Source organism: Lacerta agilis, chromosome 2 (assembly GCF_009819535.1).
Source record: "Lacerta agilis isolate rLacAgi1 chromosome 2, rLacAgi1.pri, whole genome shotgun sequence".
Taxonomy (NCBI): domain Eukaryota; kingdom Metazoa; phylum Chordata; class Lepidosauria; order Squamata; family Lacertidae; genus Lacerta; species Lacerta agilis.
In genome coordinates this window covers 69,544,276-69,561,731 of record NC_046313.1, presented here as the reverse complement: position 1 = coordinate 69,561,731, position 17,456 = coordinate 69,544,276, and the positions used below count along the sequence as shown (strand labels likewise).

General features: G+C 45.7%; 1 protein-coding gene across 1 annotated transcript in view; it reads right to left on the bottom strand.

The window, feature by feature from the left end:
• MAPKAPK3 (MAPK activated protein kinase 3) overlaps positions 1-5,192 on the bottom strand; it is a 66,402-nt gene extending 61,210 nt beyond the window's left edge. The window contains exons 1-2 of the mRNA XM_033140624.1: positions 4,966-5,192; positions 579-965 (exon numbers count right to left, since the gene is read on the bottom strand). Of these exons, the coding sequence (XP_032996515.1) occupies positions 579-803 (225 nt within the window). The 5' untranslated portion in view covers positions 804-965; positions 4,966-5,192. The remainder of the gene's footprint in view (positions 1-578; positions 966-4,965) is intronic.
• Between the last annotated feature and the right edge of the window lie 12,264 nt (positions 5,193-17,456).

Below are 17,456 nucleotides of genomic sequence, written 5' to 3'. Positions count from 1 at the left end.
TGAAGCAGCATTTGTTACACTGCACCAATGAAAATGACTGTAAGTTCTAACAGAATAAAAAGTAACATGCCATTAAATGAAACAGGGTGATAATGGACAGGGGTCGTTGAGTCTCAGTACTATTGGTCTTGTTGTCAAATCCACATTAAAAAGTGTTGTTGGAAATGCATTTTTTTAGTTTCCATCTCAGATCTCTTGCACTGCTAAACTCAATAACTCAGGCAACATTTTCCTGGTTCACCACAGTGTAGCATCATCAGCATTCAAATCACTATCTGACTCACCGGCCGTGGGGGTGGGGTGGGGGGGAATAGAGAGAGAGAAGAGAAGGAAGCATATTTCAGCCCACGCAAAGGAGCAAAAGAATTTTACAATTAGTAATTTAAAAGACTAATTCAGGGACTACTTCGAAAAGCCTTAAAGGTTTGGAACAAGTAGGCCCTCAATAACGTAAGGTTTCTCTCCATGCAATTTAGAGAATTTCTAATTCAAATTCTTCAGGAGTGTCTAGGCCGCAGCCACAGAGATCACAATACCTGTCTTTAGCCTCCAAATAAGGACAAACAACAGATACTTACCTTTAAAGCACATTTCCGCCCTGTCGCCTTGTGAAAGCACTCCATTACTTTGCCATTAATGCCAAGGCCCAGCACCCGCTTAGAGATTTTGTAGTCATCTGTGACTGCATGTTTCTTTATTTCCCCCTTGACAGGGACAGCTCCAGCAGGCAAAGGTCTTGTGTTGCTTTTGCTGTCCTCCTGGCTCTCGGGTGGGGGTCCCTGCTGACTCTCGCCTTGTTCCATGGTAGGCAGAAGTAACAAATTCAGAAAAAGAAGTGGCCAGCCCAGCCCAGTCCAGTTTCGCCTCACATTCACCGTCTTCTGCAAGGTACCTCCATCAAGTAGGTCAAGACAAACATTTCAAGGAGCCTGGATCCATTTCCTAGGATTCCACTAAAGGATCATCTTAAAAAAAAAAAAGTGAACAGGCATTTTTGTTGATTATAAAAAGCATAAGAACATAAGCCCTGCTATGTTAGATCAAAGTCCCATTTAGTCCAGCATCCTGTTTCTCAGAGTGGCCAGCCAGATGTTTATGGGAAGCCCTCAGGGAGGACATGAGTACAGCAGTACTCTCTCACTGTTATTCTCTACCAGCTGGTATCCAGAAACAAGTTGCCTCCAATCAAGAGTGGCCAGTTGTAGAAAAGGACAGGGCTCTTGTACCTTTTACGGTTGTATAAAAGAGTGAATTTTAGTATGTGTGGCTTACTAGATGTAGCTTCTGCTAACCAAATAAACTGCACTAACTGTAACCCTGGTGTGGTTTACTAGGCGTAGCTTCTACTTATCAAATAAACTGCAGTAACCCTGCCCTCTTTTTCACCTTATCACCCTACACTGATTCTGCGGGTAGTTTGTATCAGGACTAGTACCGTAACCACCAATAGGAGAACGATGGACAGTTTTCCATACCAATTCCTCTCCAGGTTCTGTAGTAGGACATGTGGCTTATGGAAAGCAAGCAAAACAATTCACATTGTAACTTCATGGCATAACATGGCTGCAGCAATCAGCTGCCAACGTTTTACACTGCAGCTGCCAATGTTTTGCACTGGAAGGATGTGTGTGCTTTTAACAGTTATACAACACACAAATTCAGCATGTGAAGCCCTAGCTTTCATTGCATTCCATGCAAGAAATAATGCTATTGTTGAATTCCTAACTACTGTGCATTTGCTAAACTTTTGTAAAATAAAAAGTAGCATTAGCAAAGTATGACTGCATTCCTTAACTTGCATTTAAAGCAAAAGAAAGAAAGAAAGAAAGAAAGAAAGAAAGAATTAGCTTTATAGCTTTCAAGCTTATAGAAAGGCTCAACTCAGACCTCCTGAATGTTGGGATATTTGAGTGGGCCAACACTAAAACTGGTGAATTTTCTCCATGAGGACAGAAAAACAAGGGAAGACCCCCACATGATACTGTTTTTAGACAGTGGTGCTTTGCAGGCGACATATTGTGTTTTATTTTACTTATATGCCATTGTTGTTAGTTACCATGGGTGTCTAAGGCAGGACATATACTTAGTAAACAGGACATTTACTTAGTAAACATCAATCATATCTGCAAGTTAGATCAGAGTAATGTCGGTACTTGCACAGGGTAGCAAAATAATGGCATAACCAATCCAGCCACCATAGTACCAAATTAACATTTAAATACTTCCTGTTCAGCTTCCAATGTTGGTGCTATTCTGATTGGAGAAGATATTACCTGAGAAAGCCCCAAGATCCCATGGGAAAACTGGGATGGGAAGCTGAAGGAGATTCTTACATCTTGTGGAAATATCCCCATACTGTTACTTTTAACACATATCTACCATTTAAATTTGGCTATAAGTATTCTGAAGGGATGCGGGTGGCGCTGTGGGTTAAACCACAGAGCCTAGGGCTTGCCGATCAGAAGGTCACCAGTTTGAACCCCCGCAACGGGGTGAGCTCCCGTTGCTCAGTCCCTGCTCCTGCCAACCTAGCAGTTCGAAAGCACGTCAAAGTGCAAATAGATAAATAGGTACCGCTCTGGCAGGAAGGTAAACGGTGTTTCCGTATGCTGCTCTGGTTAGCCAAAAGTGGCTTAGTCATGCTAGCCACATGACCTGGAAGCTGTATGCCGGCTCCCTCGGCCAGTAAAGCGAGATGAGTGCCACAACCCCAGAGTCGTCCACGACTGGACCTAACGGTCAAGGGTCCCTTTACCTTTACAAATATTCTGCATGAAGAAACTGAAGGGCCATGGAAAGGACTGGGCTTCAGTATTAAAGGTGAAAGAACCCTCTCCTTTCTTTCACAGGGGTCACCCAAAACAGCTGTCTTTAAATACAGGGGTGGGGAACCTTGGGACTTCCAGATGTTGTTGTGACTCCCAACTCCCATCAGCCAAAGCCAGGAGTAGTGAGAGTTGTAGTCCAACAACCTCTGGAGGATCATAAGTTCCCCACATCTGGGCTAGACAACCCCAAGTTATGGGGAGAAATCCACCCAGTCTCTGACAACAAACAAGGCAGAAGGTTACCTATTTGTAACCTGTTTGGTTGTAAGCAAATGTGTAGGAGGCTTCAATAAGTTGCCAGGTTTAAAGCTGGAAAACTCTCCTCATGTCTTTTCAGAGATGTGTAGTGGAGAGTTTCCCCAAGTGCTGTTTTCCATCATCTCAGATCACACTGATGGAAAAAGCTTCACTTGATTAAAAAATTTTTTGTTTCTAGGCAGCTCCAATTTAAAGAAATGGAAACCCCTTCAAGGTCTAAACTGACAACACTCAACTTCACAGCTACACAGTAGGTGAGTAATTCCAGTACAGGAACGGTACCATGCCAAACAGCTCACCTGTGCGTGAAGGAAGGTCAGGGAACAGTGCTGGCTCAACAATGAGATGAGGGGAACCATCTGGATTAGTTAACACATTGAAAGAGTGTTGGGACAGGCAATAGCTATCCTCCTTTGAAGACAGAACCAGGAAAGCTCATCACTGTGGTGCTGTGCTAAGGAGGTAGCACTGATGACAGTAGCAGCACAGCATGCGCACACACGTGTCACATATCCAGAGGAGGGCAACATGTTTGGGATCTGACTGTTCATTCATCCGCATGTCTTGGCTGGGGAAACTATTGGCAGCTGCCGAGATATCTATCTGCCTGCCCACCCCAGTATGCCAGCCACCTAGAGTGCCCACCCACCAGGAGGAAGCAGCAGAATAATGTGACGCCTAATCCAAATTGTTCCCCACATCTGATGACCAGGCCAGCATTGCTCTTTGACCTGTCTCTACCCACAGGTGAGCTACTTGGTATGGTACATCCCCTTTCCAGGGAGGCAGCGTTGAGGACTGCAACCCCATTGCGTCACCTTGGGCCAGTCATCCATGGTCTCTCAGCCTAACCTACTCCACAAGGGGATTAAATGGGATGGGGAAAAGCCATGTATGCTGCCATATGCTCCTTGGAGGAAAGGTGGGATACAAACATCATAAATACACCTCAGTGGCCTTATCTACTGAGTTCGTTCTGTGCCTTGAAGCTACCTGAAGGAAGGCAGAAAGAAAAGTGGGGAGGGGGAAGAGATTAAGGCTGCAAGCCTGACTCCACCTACCTGGGAGCAAACACTTCTGATTAGTCATTGTTAGGACTGCAGCCTTAAAATAATAAAGTTTCCAGGACTAGAAGATTAAAGTATATGAGAAGGAGTTGTTTTAAAATTTTAGTATGAGTTGTTGGAGTTGAAACTGTGTTCAAGATTCTGCTGCTTCCTTGAGATTTCTAAATTAAATCTCTAGTGTGAGTGTATGTAAATGGGTGCAAACAGTATTTAGGCAACGTGCAATGAACAGGTGGCCATTTTACATCCTTACTTTGAGCTGCTTATAAACATAGTAACATTGACTATGTTATTTATTTGTTCCTAGGGCCTTACATTTATTCCACCAGAAACCAAAGGCAGTACACACGTGGTTCCCACACAGTCTTCCATCCGAGCACCGACCAGACCCAGCAAAGTTGTGTCCTCCTCATGTGCCCAGAGACCATACAGGAGAAAAAAACGCGGTGGTGGACGAGATCTCCCCAATTTTATCTCTCACTATATCCACACGAGGTTAGGTTAGTTAGGCTGAGAGGAGGTGGCCCGGTGGAGAAAGCGGGAGGGGAGGGGTAGCACCATCCACTGGGAAGCCCCCAAGTACAAACATGTCCTGGCCTGCCTGGCACTGTCAGGGAGAAAAGTAGTTCTCGAGGCAAAGAGTCCTCCAACCCACCGAAGTCGCAAAGCCCGAGGAAAGGTGGTTTCCTCAGGTGAGCGGCCAAGGTGGGGGCGGAGGAAGAGAGAACAAAAGCGTGGGAGCGGAGCAGTTGGAGAAGCGCAAGGCGAGAGATGCCGGTGGCGGCGGGTGGGGGGGGGGAGTGTTGTATTACCTGCGTTAAGCGCATGCTCCTCACAGGTGGTCGCTCTGTTGCTGCTCCATCAAACGAGCGGCGCGGAAGGAGGGGCGGGGATGGGGACCAGCAGCCGCGCGGCGCCTCGCCACCTCCGCGGCCCAGCCGAGGCTTTTCCTCGAGACGCGTAGGGCAGACTTGGGCGGCCGCTCATGTGACTCCCCGGCCCAACCCGGTCCCGGCAGAGGCACCCGCCGGGGAGGAGGGAGGGAGGGGCATGCGGGAGTGGTGCGGAGCGGGAGGGGGGGGGAGGAAAAGAGCACGTGCTCCGGGACACCTGGCGGGGGGCGGGCGGAGGGGGCGCCTCTGGTGGCGGCGGCAGGTGGGCGGGAGGACGGAGCCCGGGAAGCGCGAGCTGGGCCAACGACCAATGTGGAAGGCAAGGAGCGGAGGAGAGCAGGCTCGGCTCGGCTGTCGCTTCGCTCACTGCAAAAAGGGGCAGCCGAGGAAGCGGCGGCTCGGCCGGGCTCGCCAGCTTCTTGTAAGCGACTCCCTGAAGCAAAGAGCCAGGAGTTCCCCGTTGGCTTAAATGGGCGGGGGGGGGGCTGCGTTCAAAAAAAGGCGCGCGAAATGGGGCCGATGCTTTCCCCCCTTTAAGCACATGCCTGAAAAGGGCTTGCCCTGGGAGAAAGCTCCCCTTTGCTCTTCACGCTGTCGTGGTGAATCGCGCTACTGTCTCCGGCTCCTTTGTTTCGCGGTGACGCTTCTTCTCGGTGGCGGAGTTTGCGCTGAGAACAAAGAGCCTCGCGGGAGGGAGAGGGAGCGGCGGCACCCTCGAGAGCAAAGTCTGCCACTGCATCCACACGCTCCGAGGGCTTATCTTTTTATTTGTTATAAAGGGGACAACTGGAAAGGGGGGGGGGGAGAGAGAGAGAAGGCAAGCGCCAAGCGATTTCATGGGCCATGAGGCTGCTCAGCGAAGAAGAAGTAGGGGGCGGGCTATTTACAACGACCCTCTTATTATTCTGTAGCTTTGGGTTCGCGCAAACAACACGATTGTCTATAGTGCTCTGCGCAGATGGTAGCAGGGCAGCACCTGCTGGTGGGAAGTGGGCACGGCCAGTAAGATGCCGGAAGGCAGGCAAGCAAGATGGTGACACTTGCACATTTCAAAGCTGTGTCGACTGCGCGTCTTTCTCCTCCGTTATTTTGAAAAACGAGAAAAGAGCAGTGTGCTCCAGACACAATAGTTGACATCCTATGGACGTCCAAGGTTGGCTTTCCTTAGCGCCCCCAGGGTTGGGGGGTGGGGTGGGCAGGATGGTCATTTGCCCCCTGCTGCTTCAAACTCAAAGGGAGCCTCAGATCCAGATAGTTGTTAATGTTTTGGCGTTTGACAAGTTTCTCAGCTAGTTTTGATGTGCATGGAACTGAATTGTGAAAGACTCAGACAGGGGCGGCCTGGCCTAGTTCACTGCCTGTGGTGAAATGGGTGATTGGCTGCAGCTGCCACCTCCCAACACTCCTCCCCACCAGAGAAGCAAGAAGAAGCAGAGGCAGTGTCTACTTCCAGGTTCCAGCAAGATCAAACTGGAAGCTGCTTCTCCCATGGAGGGGTGGGGGTGGGTGGGACTGCCACTTCTCACATCTCTGGGAGCGTGGGGGGGGGAGGCACCTGTAGTGGTGCCAGAGAGCATCTACAGCAGCACTGCTGGTGCCCCTCATTACCAGAGAAGTGAGAAGAGATGACAGCACTGATTTTGGGGTTCTGTTGAGATGTCACTGGAAGCCGCTTTTCTGGTGGTGGTGGTGGCCTTGATGGCGTTGCTTCTCCAGCAATGCGGGGCGGGGGGGCATCCACTGTGGTGCCAGAGAAATGGTGGCAGCAGCGAGAACTCCCCAGGACCCCCCTTCCACTGCTGCTTCTCTGGTCACAGTGCCAATTAGTGGAGCATCCATGGGGAGCTGTCCCAGTGGGGTTTCACTGCCTGAGGAGACTGCCTCAGTGCACCGCATGGGTTTGCTGGCCCTGCACCCAGAGTGGCAAAGTTAACTCTCTCTCTCTCTCTCTCTCTCTCTCTCTCTCTCTATATATATATATATATATATATGTTGTTGTTAACTAATAAAGGCTTTGTCCTAATATCAACCGACATTCTCCCTCAATAATTCGTGGATTTGATAACTAAATTAATAATCACATTATGTGTCTGTCTTTTCAGCAGGCATATATAGACATGATTCACCTTCATGTAAAGTCCAAACTTTGTAGTTCTGAATGTCCTGTTTGTGCCCTATATTTTTTTCATGATTTCAAACCTGCTTCCCTCCCTCAATTCAAAATTTGGGACAAGCAGGTTTAGTGACTGGCCCAAGTCCACACAGAATGCATAATGGCAGATTAGGGCTATAATCCTCAATCTCCCAGCTCTTGGTATATTTTCATTTTATCCACATTCTGGAAAGAAGGCATGAAAGTGAATAAACTGGGAAGGAAATGAATCTTTTCACATAGATCTGGAAGTGTAGGGAGCGTTTGTTAACAGTCCTGTATGACAAGACTAACCAATTCAGGCTACAATTCTGTACACATCAGGGAATAATCCTTGTGGAATTCAGTGGGACTTGCTTCTGAGTTATTTATGGTTATTGTGGCATGAGCCCACGCTAGAAATTGTGACAGCAAGGACCCCTTGAGTGTTAAAAGTTTCCACTATTTCTTTGTAAAAGAAAAGGATGGGGAGAAAACCAGAACAGGTGGAGACCACACAGTTTTTCAGCTGTGACAGCAGGGACCACTTTTGAACCAAATTGACACTTTTCAAATGCAGAACAACTTGGTCAAGTTCCTGTGACCTCATTGGCTACATCCCTGTGAACTAGCAGCCATACTGGGTCACCACGGGCTAGAGGCCTTAAAAGCTGCAAGTGGCCTGGGCCTCTTGAGAAGGCCTGAGCACAACAGCTCCTAATCCCACTTGGGTTGGGATCGCTTTCCCATTTATGAGGGATGTTATTAACTCTCTGCTATGCTCAGGTGCTCTTTGCATTTCCAATACAGGATACAAATCTTGCTAAGCCCCAGCTTGTTTTGTTTGTATCCTTATTTTAAGGGGACCCCTGACCATTAGGTCCAGTCACGGACGACTCTGGGGTTGTGGCGCTCATCTTGCTTTACTGGCCGAGGGAGCCAGCGTACAGCTCCCGCGTCATGTGGCCAGCATGACTAAGCCACTTCTGGCGAACCAGAGCAGTGCACAGAAATGCCATTTACCTTTCCGCCGGAGCGGTACCTATTTATCTACTTGCACTTTGACATGCTTTTGAACTGCTAGGTTGGCAGGAACAGGGACTGCGCAACGGGAGCTCACCCCATCACAGGGATTCAAACCGCCAACCTTCTGATCAGCAAGCCCTAGGTTCTGTGGTTTAACCCACAGCGCCACCTATGTCTCCTTGTATCCTTATACTGTTCTTTAAAAGCAAAACTTCATCCGTTTAACTGACTTTTGGACTGGCTTGGCATGCTACTTGGTTAATGGAAAGGGGTGGACAGATTTGAGATAATTAACTGTGCTCTGTCAACCAATTGATCGAACCAGTAACTGATCCTAAAAGCCACTGTTGCAGAATATCAATACATCCCCAGAGAGGCTTTCTGTGCCTCCCCCACCCCAGCGGAATCCTCTCTGCTTGTCTAGACCTGCTGGTAACCTCTGCCCTGGAACCAAGCTCCTCCCTAGATGCAGAAAAGGCCACTGGAGATTAATTGGAGTGTTGTTTTTCATCTCTAACAAAGCTATTAACCAGTTAGTTATACTGATTAATCAAGACATGCTTTCAGTTTGAGGCAAAAAAAATGTGCAGAATTTTTTTTTGGGGGGGGGGGTTTAAATGCTCAGTGAAGACATAAAAGTTACCGTTTCCACAGCAACTGTCCATCAGCGCTGATAAGATTTTTACATCGTAGTAAAATGTTCAGCTTCAAATGTTCAGCATGTTAACTTCACAAGGGAACAAATGATGCTACATTTTTATCAGAACAAGGACGGCCAACGAAGATGTTGTATGTAGTCTCATGCTCATGAATGTGTGTTTATATTAGGGCATTTCCCCAGTACTCATAATTCCACTTCAATGGGGAGGAGATGAGAGGAAAAGCAAACTGTGTGTGACAGATGTTAATGTTGCTTAATGCACTAATGGGAGAGGCACTAAGACACTGATAATGAGAGCAGCATAAAACCCCATCGGGAATTCAATTAAATGCCTTGGGGATCAAACCGGATTTAACATTCTGCACATCAGCAGCTATATGGGTTAGGACAGAAGTTACAAGTACTAATGAATCCTCTTTCCTTAAAATACAAGATGAGCACTCGCTTAGGTTACTAGAATCATTCTGTTAAAACTCAAAAAAATAAAAACCCTGTACAGATGAAGGAAAGGTTGGTATGTCCAGGCTGTGAGAGGATCCCTATTATATCTGTAATCTTTGCACAAAAGGAAGAAAGTGAGATGTGGCTTTTTCTGGAATGCTGTAGCAGTAGGAGAAACTGGATGGTGGACTTACCTATTTCAAGGCAACTGTGATGGCCTGGGAGTCAGACTCTGATGCTGAACCTGAGGGATCCCAACCTGCACAGGATTCCCCGCCTCCAGAACCAGCTGAGCCGGGGCCAGGGCTTGAGCCTGAAGGATCCCCACCTGTGCTGGATCCCCAGGTGCAGGCATCAGCAGAGTCTGCTCTGGCTCCTGATGGGAGGGAGGACCCATTGCCTGCAGGTGCTCCACTCCCAGCCTCTTCAGAGGAAGCTGAGGCATCCCCTGGGTCCAGTAACCCACCAGCCTCTCCTGAGCTACAGAGGCTCAGGGCAGAGAGGCGAAGGGAGTTAAGTGTCTGCAGGAGGAGTGCTCGCCTCCAGGCCCGGAGGAGAGGCGAGTCTCCGGAGGATCGGGACCGCCCTAAGCATAGGGCCAGATAAAAGCCAGCCAGACCCAGCCCAAGTTGCGTGAGCAACTTAGTTGCAAGCGTGTGCTCAACCTGCAACCTTGTGCCTGAACCTGCCTTGGACCTTGACCTGCTCCCTGCCTCGCTCCCCGCCGGACTGACCTCCTTTGGACCCCTAGACCCAGGACTGGACTCGGACCTCGCTTCATGGACAAACCCTTGGGGCCAGCACAGCAACTCTTGATACTAGAGCCTTCTCACATCATTTGTGAATATGGGGTGTTAATACTTAGATCAGTGATTTACCTTGATCAATAATTCAAAATTATTATTAATAGCTTCATTTTTATACCGCTTTATATTTTTAAAGAAAAAAATCCCAGTGGTTTACAACACATTAAAACATCAAATAAAAAGATCCAGAATAAAACATTACTAAAGAAAATCAAATACAAAGTATATGTTGAAAGCAACATAATTAACAGGAAACTAACATATGATCTTAAAGATTTCAAAACATTACAAAGGAGGTAAACTACAGAATGCACATTTATCGCATGATAAGGAACCATTAGTGAGCACTGTTTGGGTTTGCTCAACCAGCTACAAATCCACCTAGCTAACCTCATCCAGCCCATATTTTACCAGTTTCTCCACATAAATATGGGGGACTTTGTAAAAATAAATAAAAAATTTTTATTGAAATTAAGATACACTACACCCACAGCATTCCCCTGATCCACCAAGCTCATAACTCAAATAAAAAAAAGAAGATTCATCTGGCATGACTTGTTTTTGAGAAACCCATTCTGGGCCTTAGTAATCTCAGCATCCTTTTCTAAGTGCTCACAGATCAACTTTAATTATCTGTTCCAAGACCTTTATTGGTACTGACAGCAAGTTGACTGGTCAGTAGTTATCTGGGTCTTCTCTCCCCCCCCCCTTTTTGAAGATGGAGACAACATTTGCCAAGCTCCAGTCTGCAGGAACCTCATCTGTTCTTCAAGAATTCTCAAGGACTATAGACAAAGACTGAGATATATTCTATGATCACCAGATTGGGCACTCCTTTCCTTTTGGGTGAAGACAGAGGCTAAGAAAGTGTTGAGCAGTTCTGACTTCTGTCTGTCACCCAATAGCATTTCTCTGGCTTCCCCATGCAGAGGACTTACTACTTGCTTATCCCTCCTCTTGCTTCAAACATAGCCAAATAAACCTTATTATTATTTTTAAACTCTCTTGTGAGCCTAAGCTCATTCTGAGCTTTAGTCTGCCTGACCTGCAACTGTTAGCTAATGACTATAGTATATTTAGGATGAAAGGTTTTATTTACACACACACACACACACACACACGTATATAAAACTCAATCATAGGATGGATGGGCTTACAGCATCAACATCTTAGAAGCTCAATCAGAGCAAATGGCAATCTGAAGAAAAACCAAATTGTCATTTGCTCCAATTGAGCTTTAAAGGGCAGGTTTTCGTGGGGAAAGCTCAGACATGGAGCTTGAAAGCATGGACCTGTAACTGGAAAGAGCAAGGCAAAAGGCAAGTATGGATAAACCCTTAGTTAAACTATGGAATTCACTTCCACCAGATGTGATGGCCGCCAGCTTAGACAGCTTTAAAAGAGGATTAGACAAATTCATGGAGAACAAGCTTCTCAATTCCTAGTCAAGATAGCTGTATATTCCACAATCAGAAGAACCGTATCTCTGAATACCAGTTGCTGGAGAGCAATAGGAGCAAAGAGCAATTGAGCTGGTGTCCTGCTTGTGGTCTTCCCAAAGGCACCTGGTTGGCCACTGTGAGGAAGAAGATGTTGGACTAAATAAGTCTGTTCTGATCCAGCAGGACTCTTTTTATGTTAATATATTCATTACAACATAGGATGAAGCCCAGATATTCCTGCTGTTGCTTTTGTACCAGAGAACTCACAGAAAAACCTTTGAGATAAATGTGAGATTGAAGTAAATTCTCCTCAGTACAATATATTCAGATAAGCACAAAGTCCTTACAGCATATTGCAAGGGTAGTACATTTTTCTTATCTCTGTTAAGGTCAAAGATCCAGTTTCTAATACTTCACCTATTACTACTAGCTTTTTATACTGGTGAATAATATTGTACATTTAGTATATAATAAATAGGAGGTATACAAATGTAAATGAATATTCACAGCTGCTTGTATAATTTTGGTCTGCTCATACGAAGTCCTACCCCTTAAAACTGTTGCTGTTAATTTTCTTTCCACTGCCATATTGAATTCAAACTTGCTTCTTATATGTCCCTTGCTGACTTCTTGGATTTTCCCATTATGCGGGGCGCAGTGGGGGGGGGGGAGTTCAATCTGCACATCAGGTTTGCATTGCAAGAGCATGTAACAGGATCAGCTAACATGTGACTTACTAGATGTTGTTGGATTCTAGCCCCAATGATCAGGCAAGATGGGGCTGCAGTCCATTCCAGGATACATGGGTGTTCTCAGTAGCCGAGTTGCAGATCTGCTTATTAAGCCCCCCCCCCAAAAAAAAAAAATCTGCAGGGGGGAACTGCTGTGAAATCTTACCAGGAAACAGATAAACAGTGCTAACTTTGGATTGCAACCAGGGAAACTTTCTTTGGTGGCGTGGCCCAGCTTCAGGGGCCCCCCACATCATAGGAGCCAATTCATAGGGGCCAAAGTCCCTTCACCCCCCCTAAAATATTTGAGGGGCAAAGTTGATAGGCATTGCCATTCAAATGGTGTGTATGTGCCACATATTGTGATCAATTGTGGGGGGTGGGGCTTACCTGGTTTCCCCAATATTTTATTAAAGTTGGCACTCCAATCCATCTATCCATTGTTTTCTTTTGTGCAGATGCTCTATTCTCTGAGCCAGTTAACATTTTACCATTTTCCTGCCCAGCTTGTTTTTGCAGCAACAAAAGTGCTAGGTCAGAAATTCCTTTGTGTTAGCAATTAACCATTGCCACTTGGGAACAGGGAGAAGACTAGTCTGGTTCCTTCGGCTGTATTTGTTTGCACCTCATAGGAGTATTCCCCAAATAGCGCTGTGACCTCAAATCCAGATCTCAGATCTTCCTTAGATATATATTTATTGTGATAAAAATCAAACCCTTTGTAATTTCCTTTGTGCTCATAGTGATTCAAAGAGCAAAGGATTCCTGTGAGACAGGGATGAAGGATATGTTGATGGGCCCGTAGGAGTTGTGAATTCCATAGGATCTTTTCACTCATTTGAATTATATTTATTGATGTTCGCTTTTTATTTTTTTGAAGTTTTGGAAAGTAGAAGTGCCCAGAAGGCGAAAGTTCCCTTTCTTCTTTAATCTTTCATGAGTCTGGAAATTAAATATTAATTTAAAGTTTATTTTGCTAAAGGCTCTTATTTGACAACTTCCAAACTTTAAATCAGTTCCCCTCAGCTGTGTTAGTAGCTTATCACATTCTAGCTTTCGTGGCATATGTAGTTCTTTGAGTCTTGATTCACAGGTAACCATGATATGTAATCTGTTTGTTTGAATGTCTGGCCCTGGCCCAGCAGCCCATGGGTTCTCTGGCAGCAAACGATATTGAGAAGCCTTGGTTTGCTGTTGGCTAATGAACAAAGGCTTGTGTGAACTATTGTTTGATACTATGTGTGAACCCAACAGCCTTGTGTATCGCTGATTTGTTTGGCCATCCCACTCCAGACACTTGCCAAGCTTCAAAGCCACGAAGCAAGATCAGCTAGAAATTAAACCAAGCTTTGGAGGAACAAGCAGAAGACAGAATCAGGATTCAAGATGACCATAACAGATTGGAGAACTGGGCCCATACTAACAAAATGAATTTCAGTAGGGACAAATGTAAGGTTCTACTCTTAGGCAAGAAGAACCAGCTGTACAAATATAAGATGCGGTAGGACACCTGGCTTGCTAGTAGTACATGTGAAAAGGATCTAGGGGTCTTAGTGGACCACAAGCTTAACATGAGTCAACAGTGCAATGCAGCAACAAAAAAAAGCTAATGCTATTATAGGCTGCACCAACAGAGGTACTATTACTTCAAGAGAAGTAATAGTACCACTCTATTCTGCCTTGTTTAGACCATACCTACAGTACTGTGTCCACTTTTGGGCACTACAGTTTAAAAAGGATATTGCCAAGCTGGTATATGTGCAGAGGAGGGGAACCAATATGATAAAGGGTCTGGAAACCAAGCCTTATGAGGAATGGTTGAGGGATCTGGGTATGTTTAGCCTGGATAAGAGGAGACTGAGAGGAGATATGATAGCCATCTTCAAATATCTAAAGGGCCCTCATATGGAAGATGGAGCAAGCTTGTTTTCTCCTATTCTGAAGAAAACAATTGTTTAGAATGCTGGACTTGTTTGAACAGAAGCACACCTTCATGGGTGCCTGGCCTGTTGCAAAGTCTCTGCAGTTGCCACTTCCTCACTTGTAAGGTGTGCAGTTTAAGGGATGAAATATCACTTCCTCACTTCATGTATGTGGCCTGGGGGTTGGCTGACTTGTATGCTGCTGCAGCAGTTGCCTTGCTTCTGTTGAGGCACAGAGTAGTGGATGGTTCATCACCTTGCTTCCTTTTTCAGGGAGTACAGGGTGATGGATGGCTGTCAGGGGCTGGGCAGAGGAGGAGGAATGGTGGAGACCACCTCCTCATCCTGACCCTTTCAGGGAGAAGGAAAAGGAAGACAGTATAGATTTACTACAGGAGTTTGCGGGAGGTCACAGCTCAGAGACAGATGAGGGTGAAAGTTGGGAAATAATGGGAGAGGAGGAGGAGCAGGCAGAGAAGGAACAGCAGCTGGCTGACACATTGTCACAAGAAAGCATTCCAGATCCACCATCATCCAGAACCCGGTGAGCCTTAAAAGTAGGAGAACAAGGAGCTCAAAGACAGAGGGCACTTAGTAGCACCCGTAGAGGAGGTGATGATGTTGACGAATGAGAAAGTGGGAAAGAAAGGGGGTGGAGATTCACTCAGGACAATGCCATTATCCAAGAGGCTGGGTTCTATAGCCACTCTCTGTAAAGTTTGAAATAAAGAAGGACTGTAATAAACTTTTCTTTGTCTTTACTTTCCTGGGAGCCAGTGACAGCATCCTGACAACAACATGCACAATGCAGCAGCAACCACTGACATACCTGAAGCCCTGCAACTATTGGAGAACTTTGGACTTAACCCTCCATCAGAATGGCAACCATCAGACCCACCGAACAACAACCAAGACGAAAATACAGTGAACGATTGGGTGACAGTCAACAAGGGAATGAAGAAACAACAGAAACAACATGACAATGCAAACCACACAACACAAGACTATGGACCAACCTCAGCTAAAGCCACACACCACAGATTTACAACCCTGCAACATCAACTACTGCCAAACGAAGCACCCAGAAACTACCTCAAAGCAATGGACTAGTGAACCCCCCCTTTTTATTTCACCCCAGACCAGGCAGGCTTTGTCCCTGGTCACAACATAACAGACCCCATTAGGAAACTACTGAATCTGAGAGAACACAGCAAAACAACCTAACTCCCTCTGATGATCATGTCCCTAGACATCCTTAAAGCCTTTGATTGCTTAGGATGGAAATATCTGTTAGGAGTATTACCTAACATGAAATTTGGCCCCAACTTCCTACAAATCCTCAAACAAATTTACTCCCAAGCCTCGACAAAATGCAGAATTAACAATATGGATTCCAGTACCATATCAATCCAAAGAGGCACAAAACAAGGGTGCCCACTGTCTCCCTTCCTATTAATCTTGGCCCTGGAACCCCTAGCAATCAGACTGAGCACCCCCAGATATCAAGGGTGTGGAAATAAAAGGTAAAACCTACAAATTAGGGGTCTTCGCAGATGACCCTAACTAAAGAACTCAACACATTTGCAATTGTGTCAGGCCTGCAAGTGAACTTTGCAAAATCTGAGGCTATGTGCTTCAACACGCCCCCCCCCCGCATACCCAAAAGGAATTCACCAACATCACAAAAAAAAAATTTTCCTGCACCAAATTCAGGTACCTAGCGGTTCAAATAACCAGAAACCTCAACAAACTATACCTCCGCAATTACAAGCCACTGTGGTGGCAAATCAACAGAGGCTTGATGAAATGGAACAACACCAACTTCACCCTCTCAGACAAAATAGCCATGATCAAAATGATCACCCTCCCAAAACTAACCTATTTATTCTAAACCCTCCCAATCTGGATTCCCTCAACCCAACTCCAGAAGTGGCAGAAAAAGCTACACTCGTTTATTTTTTCACATGGAAAGCCAAGATTAAGTCCCAAATACCTGCACCTCCCCTCCTCAGAAGGAGGATGGGGAATCCCCAACATAGAATCATATTACATTGCCAACCAAGTATGCCACATAATCCTGTATATTCTAGAAGATGAGACAAAACAGTGGGTCCACTTGGAGAGAGACACCATTGAAAACATCCACATAACACCATACCCATTTCTTCAAAACAAACTAAAGAAAATCCCCACAACACTGAACAGGTTCACACAGGAAGGAAAAATTTGGCAAACGATACCCATCCCTATCACCCACTATTCCAACATACAGCACAAAACCTCCAGATAAAAACCTGGCAAGCTAAAGGCCTACACTGTCTAAAAGACTTCTACAAAAACAACAAGCCCATACCAACACAAGAAATACAAGACAAACTAGGGGACATCCAAATACCTTGGCTAACACAACATCAACAACCGGTACATGCCTTCTTAAACAACCCAGCAGTAAAATCAGCAGTCACTAGGCCCTTGACCACCTTCGAAAACCTCCTCCTGACAACAGAGGGACACGGCAAAGGGATGGTATCTACAATATACAAAATACTGCTCCAAAATTCCACAACCCCCTTGAAGTAATCAAAGAACAATGGGAGCACGACATAGGCTATGAAATTAATCCCACCCAATAGACTAGAATGTGGTCTAAACCTCCCTTTAAATCCATATCAGCCAAAAGAAGGGAACTTACTCTGAAATTCACCATGGTACTTAACACCACAGAAACTGGTGCTGATATGCCCTGGGACCTCACCAAGATGTTGGAGAGGCTGCACCTCCACATATGGTAGGAATGCCCTAAAATCCAACCCTTCTGGACAGCAGTCCTACAAGAGATATGCAAAATAACTAAACAGGTATTAGAACTCACCTCAGAACTGGCCCTACTGAACATCTTCCAACATCATAATGACCACTCACATTATACACAGACCTTATAACCCACCTACTCTCAGCAGCCAGAAGCTTCATAGCCAGACACTGGAGAGACCTGTCGGGAGTAAACATGGATCAATGGTATCAAATTGTATGGGAAACGGCCTTACTAGAAAAGCTAACCAATAAACTGAAACTGACACAAGGATAAATAAAAGAGGGCACCTTCAACCCAGTATGGCTCCCCTTTATCACATATACAGTTAAACAAGACAACAACAAGAACCCACTGACCATAGCTGTCAACTTTTCACTTTTCTTGCGAGGAATCCTATTCGGAATAAGGGAATTTCCCTTTAAAAAAGGGGAAAGT